We start from the raw sequence: 14,512 nt of genomic DNA on the forward strand, positions 1-14,512 counted from the left end.
GTACAGAAAGGTTGGCCACTGTGCATCTTCTCCCACTCCCTGCAGCCCAGGTGCTGTTGCCATTGTGATTCCTCAGCAGCGCAAAGGTTGGCTTCTCAGTGTAGCTGTCTTTGCTGGGTAATGCTCATATTCCAGAAAAATTACAGATGGCATTGCTCTGTTGCAAAGGGCAAAGCTTGAAGGCCGACAGCCACCCTACAGCTTGTCGTAGTCACCGACCGATTTGTGGGGTTGTGCACTTCTGTGTTTTGCCTTTTTTGGGTTATGCTGTGTGTCTGAGCTGAGCATATTTTACCTTTTGCAATCCTTTTTAAAATGTCTGTGACATACATAATTCAGCAATTGCTGCCAATTCTGTCACCATCCATCCTTAAGCCTTTGCCTAATTTTCAGAAGCTGAAGTAGAGATTTGGGGAAGCAGGATGCCGAGGGGCCTCTTCTGTGTCACTCTGACTCCCTTGGATGATACAGCTGCTCTTTTCACTCACCTTTTCATTTTCTTTATTTATTCCTAGTGCTCTTGTAACCTTCAGAACATTTGTTCTTCTCCAGTGCCTCTTGTTCTCATTTTTTGTAGTAAATAGATGCCTGCAAAGGAGCATCCGTACAGAATTTGCCAGTCTCCAGTTCAAAGACTCTTCTCGAGTTTGACCTTTTGTCTTCCTTCCCTGCAAACATTTTTTTTTTTTTCCCTCTGCAAATGCATCTCCATTTTCTGTTAGACACGTTCCCTTAGTGCTGGAGCTTCACAGATGTGTTTTCTTTTTCCATCCAAGCATTCTGTCTGGGTGGAGGAAGTAGTGCTTGGCCGCAGGTCTGGGATTTGGGGATGATTGGCATCCCTGTCAGCTTCCCCGCTTTGTGAAATGAGACAGATGGATACTGCACATGCACAGACTGAGCTGTTCTGTGCATATCCAGTGAGTCAGAAGGTTTCTCCCTCTCCTTCAAGTGCTACCAGCGTCACTTTGTTCTTACTGCATTTGTGGCTTTTGTCACCTTCTGTAGGAGAAGATTGGTCTTGAGTGTGAAATTGGAAGTACTAAATTGTAGCGGGGAATCACTTGTCCATTACCTTTCATAAGCTTTTAGGCTCAAAATGGGGCTTCTCTTTGGATGTTAAAAGGTAGCAAACATGGGTTACCATGCCTCTCAACAGGTTCCCACTCAGTAATAATAGTTTTACCTTGGATATTGATCTGTGCCCATCACAAGAGTGGAACAGCCCGGCTATCTTACTTAGGCCAACAGCAGGGAAGCTACCAGTTTGTTAATGAAACTTCAAGAAGTTAGGAAGGTAAGATGTCGTAATTGAAATGATGATAATGTGATCAAGGCACTGAGGTAGGAAATCCCTGCTGTTCACAAAACATCCCACAATTGTTACTGACCAACCTTTAAAAAAAAAAAAAAAACATTTCAAGCAACAGCATGCCAGTGTAATGCTATTTGCAGTCATTTCTTCCATGCTATTTCAGCAAAGCATGTGTATTTTCTTCATAATCCGTGCGTTTCCCATGCAAGTATTGATCTTTCTGAGCTCTGGGCTCCTGGAGAGCAGGTGGAGCTCATGGTGTTGCAGCTGGAGTAGAAGTGATGCGACGCTTCTCTTTTGTGACTTTACAACGTAGTTTCTGCACGTGCATGCTGCAGTGTGAATGATGTGATGACCTTTCTCTGTCTCCTTGCTCCCTTAGCTGTACGTCTCTTCAGAGAGCCGCTTCAACACGTTGGCAGAGTTGGTCCATCATCATTCTACGGTAGCAGATGGGCTCATCACCACTTTGCACTACCCGGCGCCCAAGCGCAACAAGCCCACGATCTACGGGGTGTCTCCGAACTACGACAAGTGGGAGATAGAGAGAACTGACATCACCATGAAGCACAAGCTTGGCGGCGGGCAGTATGGAGAGGTGTATGAAGGAGTGTGGAAGAAGTACAGCCTCACGGTGGCTGTGAAGACCCTAAAGGTAGGAGCTGCATCTCCGGGCAGTCCTATTTGTCTCTTTTTCAGCAGGAAGTGAGTTCAGGCTGGCTGCCTTCCTCCAGCCCCACGTGACATTTGGGGTTGCTGATGGCTGTGCCTTTCTGTACTTAGGCCTAGAATAATAGATAACTTGATGAGATTATGATTTTATGTGATACCTGAAACACGTGTAACTAAGCAGAGGAGGATGTTAACAGTGCAATTTTTGCTTTAGAACAGGTGAAATCTTAGAAAAGTAAGTACTACTGTGACATCCCTTGCATTCAGGCAGTGGCAAAGGTGTGCTGCTCACAGAAGAACACGCTAACACAAGCTGATGTATTAAGGAAAGTTGTGGATTGTGACTCAGCCAACGTGAAATTCAAAGGCTGTGTTTCAGGGAAGCTCTAAATGTTTTGATTGTCTGTCTCTTGTGGCGTCTTTCCCAAAGGACAAGCTCCCTGTGTACCCAGTAGTCTTAGGCAATTGTTCACAGCTGTTTATTATCAGAAGATACAAGAGGAGGAAAAAGTGTATCCAAGCTAAAGTGTATTAAAATTCGCAAGAGGGCTTAATGAGGGACTGGATAATCAGTTCTGTTTCTGGCTCTGCTCCCTTATTTCTGAGTCTTGGTTTCCTTGCCTCTTGAAATGCAAATAATGCTCTGAGTTCGTAAGGTCATTGCTTAATTCATTTATGTTTATAAATGCGTCTTGAGATCTTCTGGCACCATCCACACACATTGCATTTGATTGCTTAATAAGAGTCTTATGCGAACTTGACGCCGTGTTTTCTCTCCTCGCATGGGGATGTGGTTTGGTCTTGCAGAAACAAACAGAAGAGGGCTTTGTGTTTGTTTCTTTTTGGCTTTTTTTTGCGATGGAACTTTTGAAGTGGAGAGAACTGTGTAGATGCATTAGCGTCAGGGGGAGAAAACTGCCTGGATATGGGGAAAATATTTCTTCCTTGCTGTCTGAACAGCGGCAACCTCGGTATTTCTGGGTCGCTATGGCCGCAGAAAGTATTTCCATTTTGGCCTTTTGTCTATGGTGGAGATTCCGGTTCGGGCTCCCCAGTGGAGAAGAGCTGAAGCAGCAGCTTGTGCAGGCAGCGGGTGACACCTAGTGTTTGGGCCACTGCACGGGGACTGCGGGGAGTGCTTGGAGCACGGTGCAGTGGGGCCGGCAGGTGAGCAGGCTGAACAAAGCATCTGTACCCTAAATCGGAGAGACAGATTGCTTCCCGGAACGTTCAGTTTGCTGCAGCGTCTCCTCTCTGCTTTCTGGCTGTAGCATGAGGGTCTCTGATGTCTCCTGTCCCGCATCTGTGCCGAAATATCCTTGTTGCATTCCTGAACCATCTCTCTAAAACCCATCAAGAAAGGCGGATGATGTGTTGTGCCATCAAATCTCTGTTTGTGCATCAGAGAAACCTTAATACAGACCATGACTGTTTTGAATATATCAAATAAATATTTAATGCAACATGACTGAAAGTGGTTCATAATGTAATATGGAACAGCGTGTGCCACTGGGGAGTGCAAGAATAACCAAAAAGAGAGTTAAGAAACGCTTCAGTCTGCAATTACGCGCACTAAAACCGTCCTTAAAAGCAAATTTATACTCCACCTTCTTTAAATCCATCAGTCTGCTACCTGACAGGTGGGGTTACAGCTCCCTTCAAAGTTTTGGGAAATACTTAAAAGTCACATTTATATTCTGGCTCTCCATGGGAAAACAAGCCCTCAGCAGCTTCTGCACGAGCATTCAAACGACTCGCTTCATTTTCTGCAGGAGAACGCTTCTCAAAACTTCATACAGTTCTTCTTGTTCCTTCCCCGTCTACTCCAGAAGAAAGACGGAGGGGAGGGAGGGCTAAAGGCTCCGAAAATGCTCATAGTTTGTGCTGTTGAGCAGTGCTCAGGAGCACCCGTTTGTCGTGTCCAGATGCAGCTCACGGCTAGCGCAGAGCCTGGATCGCACGAGGAGACAAAAGCAGCACACGCTGATTTCCGATCGCGTGTAACTGGCAAGTGCCAGGCAGCACGGTGGGGCATAGATGGTTCCCATTGGAATGTTCCATGGGAAACGCAGCGAGCTGCTCGGGATGCAGCAGGATTTCAGCTGCTCTGTATTTGCTTTTTTGCACCTGATCCTGTTGGAAAGGGGCAGGGGGGCTGCAGGGCCTGGGCTGGAGCATCGTGCCCTGCCTCGGTGCCTGTGCCCGTTCTGTGCCCCAAACTCGGTGTCCCAAGAGCGCAGTTTAATGGCTGAGCTGTTGGGAGCTGCCCAGCTTCTTCTGTTTTCATTTTTTACCCCGGCAGATGGGGCAGCGTGGAGCCCTGCTGTCCCTGAGTGAGGTTTGTGCAAGTCCAGGTTGAGGCATGGTCCTGTTTTCCTGGGAAAATACCGTATTGCTGGAACTGTTTTATTTATTCTGTGGTTTTGTACAGCGGAAGATGGAAACTGGTAAAATCCTGTGATCAGATTTTCAGGGAAATCGTTGTTACTGTAATTCTCTGTACGCATCCTTCCTATTCATTTGGTCAGCGAGAGGCAATAGATTTAAAACCACGGAGCAGCAATGCAGAGGAACAGCCTTGTGCAGCCTGCGTAGCATACACAAGATAAGTGCGTGTTTAGGGTCGTTTTGCAACCTGGATTATTAACCCTGTTTCCTTTGCCAAAGAAAATGGTTTACAGTTCTGTTCCCCAGGACCTTTGGGCGATTCGTTTTGACGGAGCGTGTTCAGAAAAACACAGCTGCCAATCAAGCTAATTGGCAACGAATAGTGAATGATGGATTGAAGCTGTTTGAAAGAGGCTCTCATCGCTAACTGCAGAGCAGAGTGCTGGCTGGATCTTACAGCAGCAGCCCACTGTTATCATTCTCACCAGCAGCAGTAAATCCTTTCCAATCCTTCCTTAAAACACTTCGTCCATGTAGGCTGTCAACATTAATCCACCAATGAAAAAAAATATGGATTTAGAAAGAAACATTGCTTTAGGAATGGATCTGTATTTTTGCACCACTTTGAAATGACCTTCGGGCCGTGGGGGTATATTTGCTTCAGAATATGCATCTTCTGAGCAAGATCATATCTTCCTCAGCTTTCTGTTGTGCCAAGCAACTTTATGGTGCTCAACAAATAGGCAGTGACACATCTGCCCGGACCCATTACGTCATGGGTCAGGCTCTAAATGCCAGGGATGAAATCTGTGAAACCTCAGGCTCTCCATTCCTCTCCCGTCGGCCATGCTTCCCTCTGGCAGTGGGGTTTTCTTGCTCAGACCCACTGAAATGGGGGGCTTGCATCTCAGCAGTTGCTCAGACCTTTGCTTGGGTGTCGCCTTCCTTTTGATTTTGTTCTCGTTTCATTTCTTTCCGTGCTGTTGATTTCGTGTAGGTTTTTTTTTTTTTTTCTTGTTAGGAACAAGCGCATTGAGCTTTTTCCTTTTCAAGTCCTGAGTGGTCCTGTGAGAGGCCCTTCACAAAAGGGATATGGATTTTCTTGCCCAAAAAGGCTCCCTTACAATAAGAATGATAAAAATGTATTTTTAAAAATCCTACCAAAAAAGCCCCAACGAAACAAAAAACGTTCCTCTCACCCTGGCATTGTGATGTGGCTACAGGGAAAAACTACCTTGAAAGAACTGTGGCTTATGCTGTCACTTTGCAGTTCTTTTTGTGTCCTCGTGCAAAACTCTGCTCCTCCTCTGTGCACGCTGTCCTTGCCAAAGCTTTGCTATTGTTCTGCAGGAGGATACCATGGAGGTGGAAGAGTTCTTGAAAGAAGCCGCAGTAATGAAGGAGATCAAGCATCCGAACTTGGTGCAATTATTAGGTAAGTGATAAATACCAAGCAGGGGGATTTGAACTAAACCCTTGTGCAGTGATATGGATGTTAAGGAGCAGATAAGCTGCTTACCATACCGGGGCTTTAAATACAGGCACTTATTGTCTGGCAAAATTCACAATTTGTACCGGTAATACATGATTTTTAATGATCTCGTCTCCCTAACGTTTTAAGTTGCCAGAGCCTGAAGCAGGAAATTCAAATCCTCTATTAACCAGTTCCGAGCAAAGCTCATTCTCTGTGTGAGCCCCCTATTTACAGCCATTAGAGGTAGGCATTGCCTGAGATGACAAACTTGAGGAGTCGTGGATACTCTCAAACGCTCATAGCAATCTGTCCTTGGTCCGTAGGGGTGTGCACACGGGAGCCTCCTTTCTACATCATCACGGAGTTCATGACATATGGGAACCTGCTGGATTATCTGCGGGAGTGCAACCGGCAGGAGGTCAACGCAGTGGTGCTGCTGTACATGGCAACCCAGATCTCCTCGGCCATGGAGTACCTGGAGAAGAAAAACTTCATCCACAGGTACAAGGGGCACCAACTGCTCCTGGCTCGCAAGCACAAAACACCCCCTGATTTATTTTCAGGTTGTCACAGCCTGCACTTCAGCTGCAGCCCATGTCCTGCGTTTAACACGCTAACATGCCACATTCTGATGCAGGATGTTGACCTGTCTATAGGATGGTCTCCTAATTGTTTTCCTCCACTTTTTTTTCATTTTTTTGAAGCAGATGTAGGTTAAAGACACATCAGGACTTCTACAATTTGGACTAATGCCTTAAATATAAATGCTTCCTCAAGTAACAGGCTCTTAGTGGCTCACATAAACTTCCTCTCCTTCGTTGGTTTCAGCAGCCATTAAAGGCTGCTGCAGACAGGTGACAGTGCTGGGCATGTGCAGGTGCTCACAGCAAAGCCACCCTCTTAGCGCCATCTCACCCTGTGTCCATTCTTGTTTATTTCACTTTTTTCCTCCTCTGTAGAGATGATCACCCACCATCGTCCAGATTGAGGATTTGACTTTTATAAGTGTCTTTGCAGTCTTAAAGTCCCAGAGACTCTGACCTTTAAGTGTGCTGCAATTATGGCTGGAGCTTTGCATTCTTCGTCTGTAGGAGCGACCTCCTAGCAATATAATGACACATCCTGCGCGAGGGATGAGAGCCGCTGAGTTCAATACAAGATGTTCTCTGTGCCACAGTGTGACCTTTCCTGCCCAATTAGCTAGAATATGGAATTAGCACATGTTTTTTGTAGAGGCAAATATGAAGATTGCGTGTTCTAGGTGTTCCTCTAAGACATGCGTTGCTTTTGCTGCCTGAAAGAGCTGTTTAAATGCTTCTGTCAGTCACTGAAGCAAACGGTGATGCTGCAATTAAAATTTCCACCCTTTGAATTGCTCCGTTGAAAGTATTTCATCCCTTCAGCCTGTAGGAAGTGAGCTTTGAAAACTGCTTTGTACGAATCCCATTTGTCTGCTCTCCTGTTCATTTCAATTCATCTTATTTCTGATGACCCATTTATCTAAAATAAATAGTAGCATTTTTCCTTATCAGCCACCCCCATACCCACCTACTCAATTATTTTAAGAGTGTTGTCACAATTCACATCCGTGGATTCAAATGCTGGGCTGCGACCTCATTTAATGAATCAGGAAGGAGGAGGAATTTGATTATGAAGAGGAGCTTTTATTTAGACACACACTGTAGTAATCAGAATTGATAAGAAGATATATTCCAAAACATTGTGAAAATATAATGGGCATCTAGTAAGATGTACTTTTTTTTCCCTAATTTATTCCCATTGAGGAGAACAAGCAAAAAAGACAGCAGAGTCTGCCTCGTATCTGGAGAACATCTCACCTTTTCTGGTAGAATCAATTTTTAGTTCAATGTAACATAATCTGAAAAAGTGTTTTTAATGAAACCTGGTATTAGGAGAAATGTAATTCTGTGCTTTACGTTTTCATGCATTGCTGAGGGTGCTGGCAGCATGTTTGAGCCAGAGGGGCGGCAAATGCAATGTGTGCATCTCTCACCTGCCAAGGTGAAAAAACACGGAGGAAAGACTCGATCTGCTTATTATCCAGTCTTTTGAAAACATAAGTACTGATAGCAGAGGGCAGGATAGTTTGAAAAGGGCAAAACCTCTCCCGTTTGAAGATTAGGGCTGAAAGAGTAAGAAGAAACTGCTGTCCTGCAGCTGCCCACACAGGCTTTGTTCTGCCTCCTCGCTAGGCAGCTGGGGTTGCTGCTTTTGTGGGTGCTGTCACTGAGTTGTCCATATGGTCACCGATGACTTTTTTGGGGGGGGTATGGTACAAAAACGTGGTGCTGTAAGAAGTGTTGTACTTGGGAGGGGGGAGGGCACAGCTGGGAGTTAAACCTGGCATCAAGCAGGGACTGGGAGAAGAGTTCTGGAGGGTGAGAGGTGTTGGTTGGGTCGATGGAAGCGTTAGAGAGGTGGGCAAGAAGGGAGGCACTGCGACTGCTTTAATTCAGTGCTCATCCTCAGCTATCGATAACTTGAGCACTGACATTTCTTTACATTATTTTTATCCTGAGGGTGGCAGCTTTTATTGAAAGTGAGGGGGCTTCTTGGAGCTTTCATTTTGCATTAAAAAAAAAAAAAAAAAAAAGTTGGGATGACAGTCTCACAAAGCCGGAATGGAAAATAACTTTCCCTCTTACATGTTTGTGCGGAGCTGCATAATTTCTGTGTAATACCCTGATCAGAATAATCACATGCAGGCCCAGGCTTCTTTGGGAACAGCAAATTTCCACACTCTTGCTAGAAGTGAGATGATAGACTTCTCATTGCCTGTTTTTGTTCTTGTTTTTAGGGACCTCGCTGCCAGAAACTGCCTTGTAGGGGAGAACCACTTGGTGAAGGTGGCAGACTTTGGCCTGAGCAGGCTGATGACAGGTGACACGTACACTGCCCACGCTGGGGCAAAATTCCCAATCAAGTGGACAGCACCGGAGAGCCTGGCCTACAACAAGTTCTCCATTAAATCTGATGTCTGGGGTAAGAATTTGCATGTACAAATTCATTCAGATTATGGTCTTGCACAGCCTTCGTTTCCAGGGCTGTGAAATGAGGACGCTGTGAAACATTTCAGGAGAGACTGCGTTCCCCGCTTTGGGCTGTGTTGTTGTATGAGCCTGTCAGAGTGCAGGAATTAATCTCTGCCAAGTCAGTCTTTGAGCAGAGAACTGAGGATGCAGACCTGGCTTTACGTGTTTGAGTCATTGACAAGTATGAAAACAAAGGACACCGTAGTGTTTATAGAAATGTGTGGAATGGGGCTGGAGGGCACCCGTGCTGCTGACTTGATGGAGCTCTGGCATGGAGCTGTGAAGCAATATATTGTTTTATCACCAGGAACTTTCAAACTATTTTAAGGAGGAAAGTGAGGATCTGGTTCATTTTATGTTAAAAAATTATGTGTATATCTGTCTGTCTGGTGATAGCTCCGAGCTCGTCTTTCTGCATTTTAAAAGAATAATCTTTGGAATGAGATGAGCAGAAACAGAGAGAAAATTTGATGACAAATGGTTATTGAAGAGCCCTGAGGTGCTGGTGATAAGACTAGGCTTAGCTAAATGGAGCTAAATTCTATGAAATCTGACTGCAGAAAATCTCATTCTACTTTTTTTATCAGCCTTTCTTTGGATTTTATATCTCTTCCATAGCTATTGGTCAAATTCTCCAAAGTGCCCGGTGACATACGATAGAAGTTTGCGGGACTTCGTCCCAGGGGCACTTTGAAAATGTTACTCTGAGCATCTTCTATGTATTTAAAAGATCAGACAGTAGCGAAGCAGCAGTGAAGTCCTCTGGAGTTTTGAGGAGACGGTGCAGAGAGAGGCTTTATTTTGAAGGAACTCGTAGGGCATGGCTGATACAAAATGTGTTGGAGATGAGGGAGCTGAGCTAAGCGTTTCTTCTGCTCCGAGCTGGTGTGTGACGCTGCTGGCCGCGCTGGGTGGCTGCAGGGAGCCCTGTCGTACTTCAGTAGTGCAGTTCTCAGGGAGGAAAGATCTGAAAGGAATATTGGGTATCTTTAATTAGGGTTGGTGTGACCTTGCAGAGTGACAGAGCGGTGGACTTGGGGATCTGATCAGAGCAAGCTGGCTGTCCCCAGAGGTCACGGCTGCTGCTGGCCATGCCAGGGTTTAGATGCTTTTCACCTCGCTGCCTCAAGACAGAAATCAAAGAAAATTGTGCACAGAAATGTCTAATGTAAATTGCCCTTGGTGGTGTTACCATGTAATGTGATGTGATTTCCTTACTTATGCAGAATTGTAATCGCTTTCTCTTCAGTTTAAGACCAGAATAGGGTGACTGAACCAATTACATGCAGGTTGTTGAACTGGTGTTGAGTCTATTCTGCATGGCTGACTCCTGGGTTAGCTGCCTGACCCCGGTGCTGACCTGTGTCCCTGCTGATTCCGGGGACTTGAATGCCTCTCCTGTTTGAAAAACCTTTTTGTGCTCTCCCTTTTTCTGCTCAGCTTTCCCCGTGACCAAAATGTCTCACGCAGACTTGGTCTCATTGGTGGCAACTGCTGGAAGTCTCCTCTCACCGCCAGGCCCCCGCTTTCCCTTCCAGCCTGCAGCTAAACAAGAGCACCCCAAAAAACACTGAGCTATTAAAACGTGCGAGTCCTCTAGGGAGAGAGACTGCAGATGAGAGGAGCTGTCAAACTGAGAGAGAGACTGCAATGCTGCAGTGAAACAGTTTCAGCTAATCCACTGTGAAGTCTCTTAATTGTGCCTTTAATAGGACTTGAAGGATCTCAAGGCGTTCAGGTTTGAGACAACTGATACATTCAAAATTAGTCTAATTCTATTCTGTCATATCGCAGGAGACTTGTCTATGCTGACGAAGAGGCTTGTTCCGCTGCTTTAACATTGAAGCTAACGCTGAGCATGGATTCTGAGCCACTCAAAACTGGTTTAAGTGTGCAGCACTTAAACTACTCCCACTACACATCGTCTCAAATTTAAGATGAAAACAAGGCTTGTTGATTTTTTTTTTAAAATTTTCTTTTCTACCCACCGCAGCCTTTGGTGTTCTGCTGTGGGAAATTGCGACCTATGGCATGTCCCCTTACCCTGGGATCGACCTGTCTCAAGTCTATGAGCTGCTGGAGAAAGACTACCGCATGGAGCGCCCTGAAGGCTGTCCTGAGAAAGTGTATGAGCTCATGAGAGCATGTAAGTGTTCTTCAGCCCTGCGAATGCAAATGCTGCTTTGTAGCTCTTCAGAAATGCAGTGAAAGTGGCTGGATCTGCTCACATCCAGCCAGACACGAGAGACCCTCCGTTGGTTCTAGTGAAGATGCAGTGCTATGTGGAGGTGCTTGGTTAAAGCTGCTTTCCCCAGAGGATGGAAGCTCTGTGAAGCCAGCCATTCTTCCCTGCTCACAGGCCTTGGGGAGAGATTTGCTGCTCAGCTCAGAGTTTTTCTTCTCCTTTTCCCTGACTGCTTACGGAAAAGCTTGTGCTGCAAGGGTGAAGCAGGAGATTGGTCGGCTTCTTAAGGGACTAGGTGTTGCTTTTCCACTGTGGCCTCTTGGTACATGATTTGTAATGTGGTATTTTTTTCTTCCATTACTTCGGCTCAGTGGTGGTCGCAGATACCCAGCACCATTCACACAACGTTTCCATGTTGGTGTTTTGTCTTGGCCGTTTTATAAAAAGGGAGCTGTGATAGCCAGCACCTCCTGGCGTACCGTAACGCATGTGTGATGCTGGTAGGAAGTTCTCAGTGCTGGTGTTTTTGCAGGCTGGCAGTGGAGCCCCTCCGACAGGCCCTCCTTTGCTGAGATCCACCAGGCGTTTGAGACGATGTTTCAGGAATCCAGCATATCGGATGGTAGGTCTGGGTCCCTCTTAGGCTGGCAGTTTTGGGGACGAGGGGCAGTTCCAGGGACGAGGGTCCCGAGCTCCACACAGATGTGTCTAATTGTAAAGAGCTAAATGTGTGACCGACCCTAAGAAACTCCCGCTTTGTGCTGTTTCATTTCTTTTGTACAATTAACTCGGAGCAGGGCTCTGGTTTTTATATTCTGTCTGTTACCGTGATCTTTTTTCTTTTGTGCATTGCAGAAGTGGAGAAGGAATTGGGAAAGAAAGGCATGAGGAGTGTAGTGAGCAATTTCCTTCAGGCCCCAGAGTTGCCAACCAAGACACGAACGTCGAGGAGAGCTGCTGAAAGCAAAGATGCGAACGAGGGCTTGGAGACTGCACATGCTCGAGGCCAGGGGGAATGTGGTAGGTTCTAATTAAAGTCATTATTCCTTCAGGAAGTAATAGGAAAACAAAAGGCATGCCCAGGTCTTTGCCTAGGAAAAGAAGCGTCTGAAAACAGACACCATCTTTGTGTACTGGTATTGTATTTCTGGGTGATAGGCTGCTTGGTTTGCTTTCCTGCGTTCAGAACTCCTTTTATCATTTATTAAGGAAAGGTAGGCTGTTTGTATCTGACCAGACACAAACATAGAGCATCTGGGTGTGTGAATCCGTAGCTGGCTGAGCAATTGGCGCTGTACCTGCTGTTGCTTAGAGAAGTCCTAGGAGTTCTTTTAACTTAATGGCAATTGCCTACTGCTCCCTATAGACCAGTGCCTGAGCACAGCTCTCTGGTCACATTCTCTTCCCATTCCCTGGGAGGAGCTATCAGTGGGATCTCCCACTGCATCTGAGCGCCGGGTAATCTGCTGTGTTCAAGCCTCTTTACACTACTGCACTGCATAATTTAAAGCAGCACGATTGCTCAGGTTTAGCAAGCCCCATAAGGGAGGTTTCTTCACTGTTTCATCATACCAGTTTTGTGCTTGCAGCACTGAAGAGTATTACTCTTGGCAGGTACCAAATATGATTGCAGCAAGGGACAAAGAGGTATTTACTGAATCTTCCATGAAATTAAACTCTATTCAGTCAGTTTCTCCATGCGTTTCCCTCCCATTTTGAGGTAATGAACGCAGTGGTAAGACACTGAGTTTATACGGTAGATTTGTATCCAGTTTGCTTGAAAAATAACAGGATAAAACAAAGTATGGTGCTTTTCCTGTTAAACATGCCCTGTCTGACCATTTTTGTGGCTGACCTTTTTGGGTAATGACAAACTAACCTAGTAGTACATGTTTCAGTAGCAAATGTACATCTAGACAAAGAAGGAAAAAAAAACACACTAGAGGGAATGTAAAATGTTGGAAAAGGAAAGTGTCAGTGACTTAAACAGAAAAGAAGATTATTTACAGAAGGGTTTGGGAACGTACTCATTTATGAATTGACTTGTTTTCGAATGAAAATACAAAGCATCTTCTGTTTCTTTTGGAAAAAAGATTTGAATATTGAGCACAGTATGCCTCTACTTTTGTTATAACTTAATTAATGCAACGTAGTGCTAAAGACCAGTGGTAAATCCAGCCTGCCATATATAGGAAGTATAATTGCCTAGTTTTGTAAGCTTTGAAGTAAAATAACTTCATTTAAATACTTAAGGACTTTGAGAGATTCAAGTGCAGCAGGAATAATATGATTTTAACATTATGCTGGCTATTATTTCAGTCTTTATTGTGAAAAACATATTTCCCATAGAGGTTTCATTGCAGTTTCCTCTTCAGTTGTCAGTGTTCTTATAGTCCAGTGGCTGGAAGCTGATCCTTAGTGAAAGCTGCTAGTTTTCCCTGAATCTCCACAGCTCCACTGTGTCTGGACACAGTACAGCCATGGCCTCCTAAAGGGCTCTAGGAGCTCTTCTGGTTGTCCAGATCTACCTCAGTTTACATATGAGTGGTTCAACTGCACTTGGTCCTTTGGAAGCACGTTCTTTTCCCAAAGTACACAACTGTTTTTCTCCTAACCACCCCCCCCCAACCACAATCCTACCCTCAGCATGATGCTCACCAGTCTGTGACTAAAGAAGCATCCTTCTTTTGATCTATGTGTCTGCTTCATCTCCCTTCTTACTACCTACGTGAGCTCTAAATGTATATGCTGCCCTAAAGGCATTGCTCTCTTGAATTAGCTTGCCATCCGAGTGCCTGGCCTGGATTGAGACCCCAGTCAGTCAAATACGGAGACATTCAGGACTCAGTATAAATTTATTATAAACCACTATTCATTTTTAAATACCTCTTGTAAGTGGAGAAAGGGTCACCCCACCGTTTCCTTCTGGAGTGATCCTGCTGAAGGAGGCTGTTACTCCCACTTTCCTCCACGGTTGCACAAAGCTGGCGATCTTCATGGTGATGTGACCTGAGGCGTTCAGCTGCCAAGGGATGTCTTGGTTTCTGCTTGTGAAAGAGTTATTTCCATTCCCTATGAAGAATGACATCAGGGAAGGAGGTTAGGAGTATCAGAAGCTAGAAGAACAAGGGTGGATTACATAGATTTCTTATTAATTCGGAGGGTCAGCTGTTCTAAAGGCAGCAACCTCACAGGGACTAAAGAAGAAGCCTCATTATATTTATCTTCTTCTCGGTATGAAGTTTAGACAAGTCTCTAGATGCAAGGATGGGAATCTGAACGTAAACAGTTTGTGTTTGTGTGTTGCTGTTTAAATCAGAAGCCTACAGGGAACGTAGTTTGGCAGCCAAGTCTGGCCACCTCAGAAGTGTGTGCATGGAGGATTAGGGATCACATTCAGTCTGGGCTTCAGTGTAGCTGTGCTT

General features: G+C 45.3%; 1 protein-coding gene across 2 annotated transcripts in view; it reads left to right on the forward strand.

Annotated features, from left to right (window-relative positions):
• ABL1 (ABL proto-oncogene 1, non-receptor tyrosine kinase) overlaps positions 1-14,512 on the forward strand; it is a 65,995-nt gene that overhangs the window by 47,937 nt on the left and 3,546 nt on the right. For both annotated transcript variants that reach the window (XM_021413671.1, XM_021413672.1), the window contains exons 4-10: positions 1,698-1,970; positions 5,726-5,810; positions 6,173-6,350; positions 8,668-8,852; positions 10,896-11,048; positions 11,620-11,709; positions 11,943-12,107. In XM_021413671.1, the coding sequence (XP_021269346.1) occupies positions 1,698-1,970; positions 5,726-5,810; positions 6,173-6,350; positions 8,668-8,852; positions 10,896-11,048; positions 11,620-11,709; positions 11,943-12,107 (1,129 nt within the window). The remainder of the gene's footprint in view (positions 1-1,697; positions 1,971-5,725; positions 5,811-6,172; positions 6,351-8,667; positions 8,853-10,895; positions 11,049-11,619; positions 11,710-11,942; positions 12,108-14,512) is intronic.

The sequence above is a fragment of the Numida meleagris genome, chromosome 16 (assembly GCF_002078875.1).
Source record: "Numida meleagris isolate 19003 breed g44 Domestic line chromosome 16, NumMel1.0, whole genome shotgun sequence".
NCBI classification, from domain to species: Eukaryota; Metazoa; Chordata; class Aves; order Galliformes; family Numididae; genus Numida; species Numida meleagris.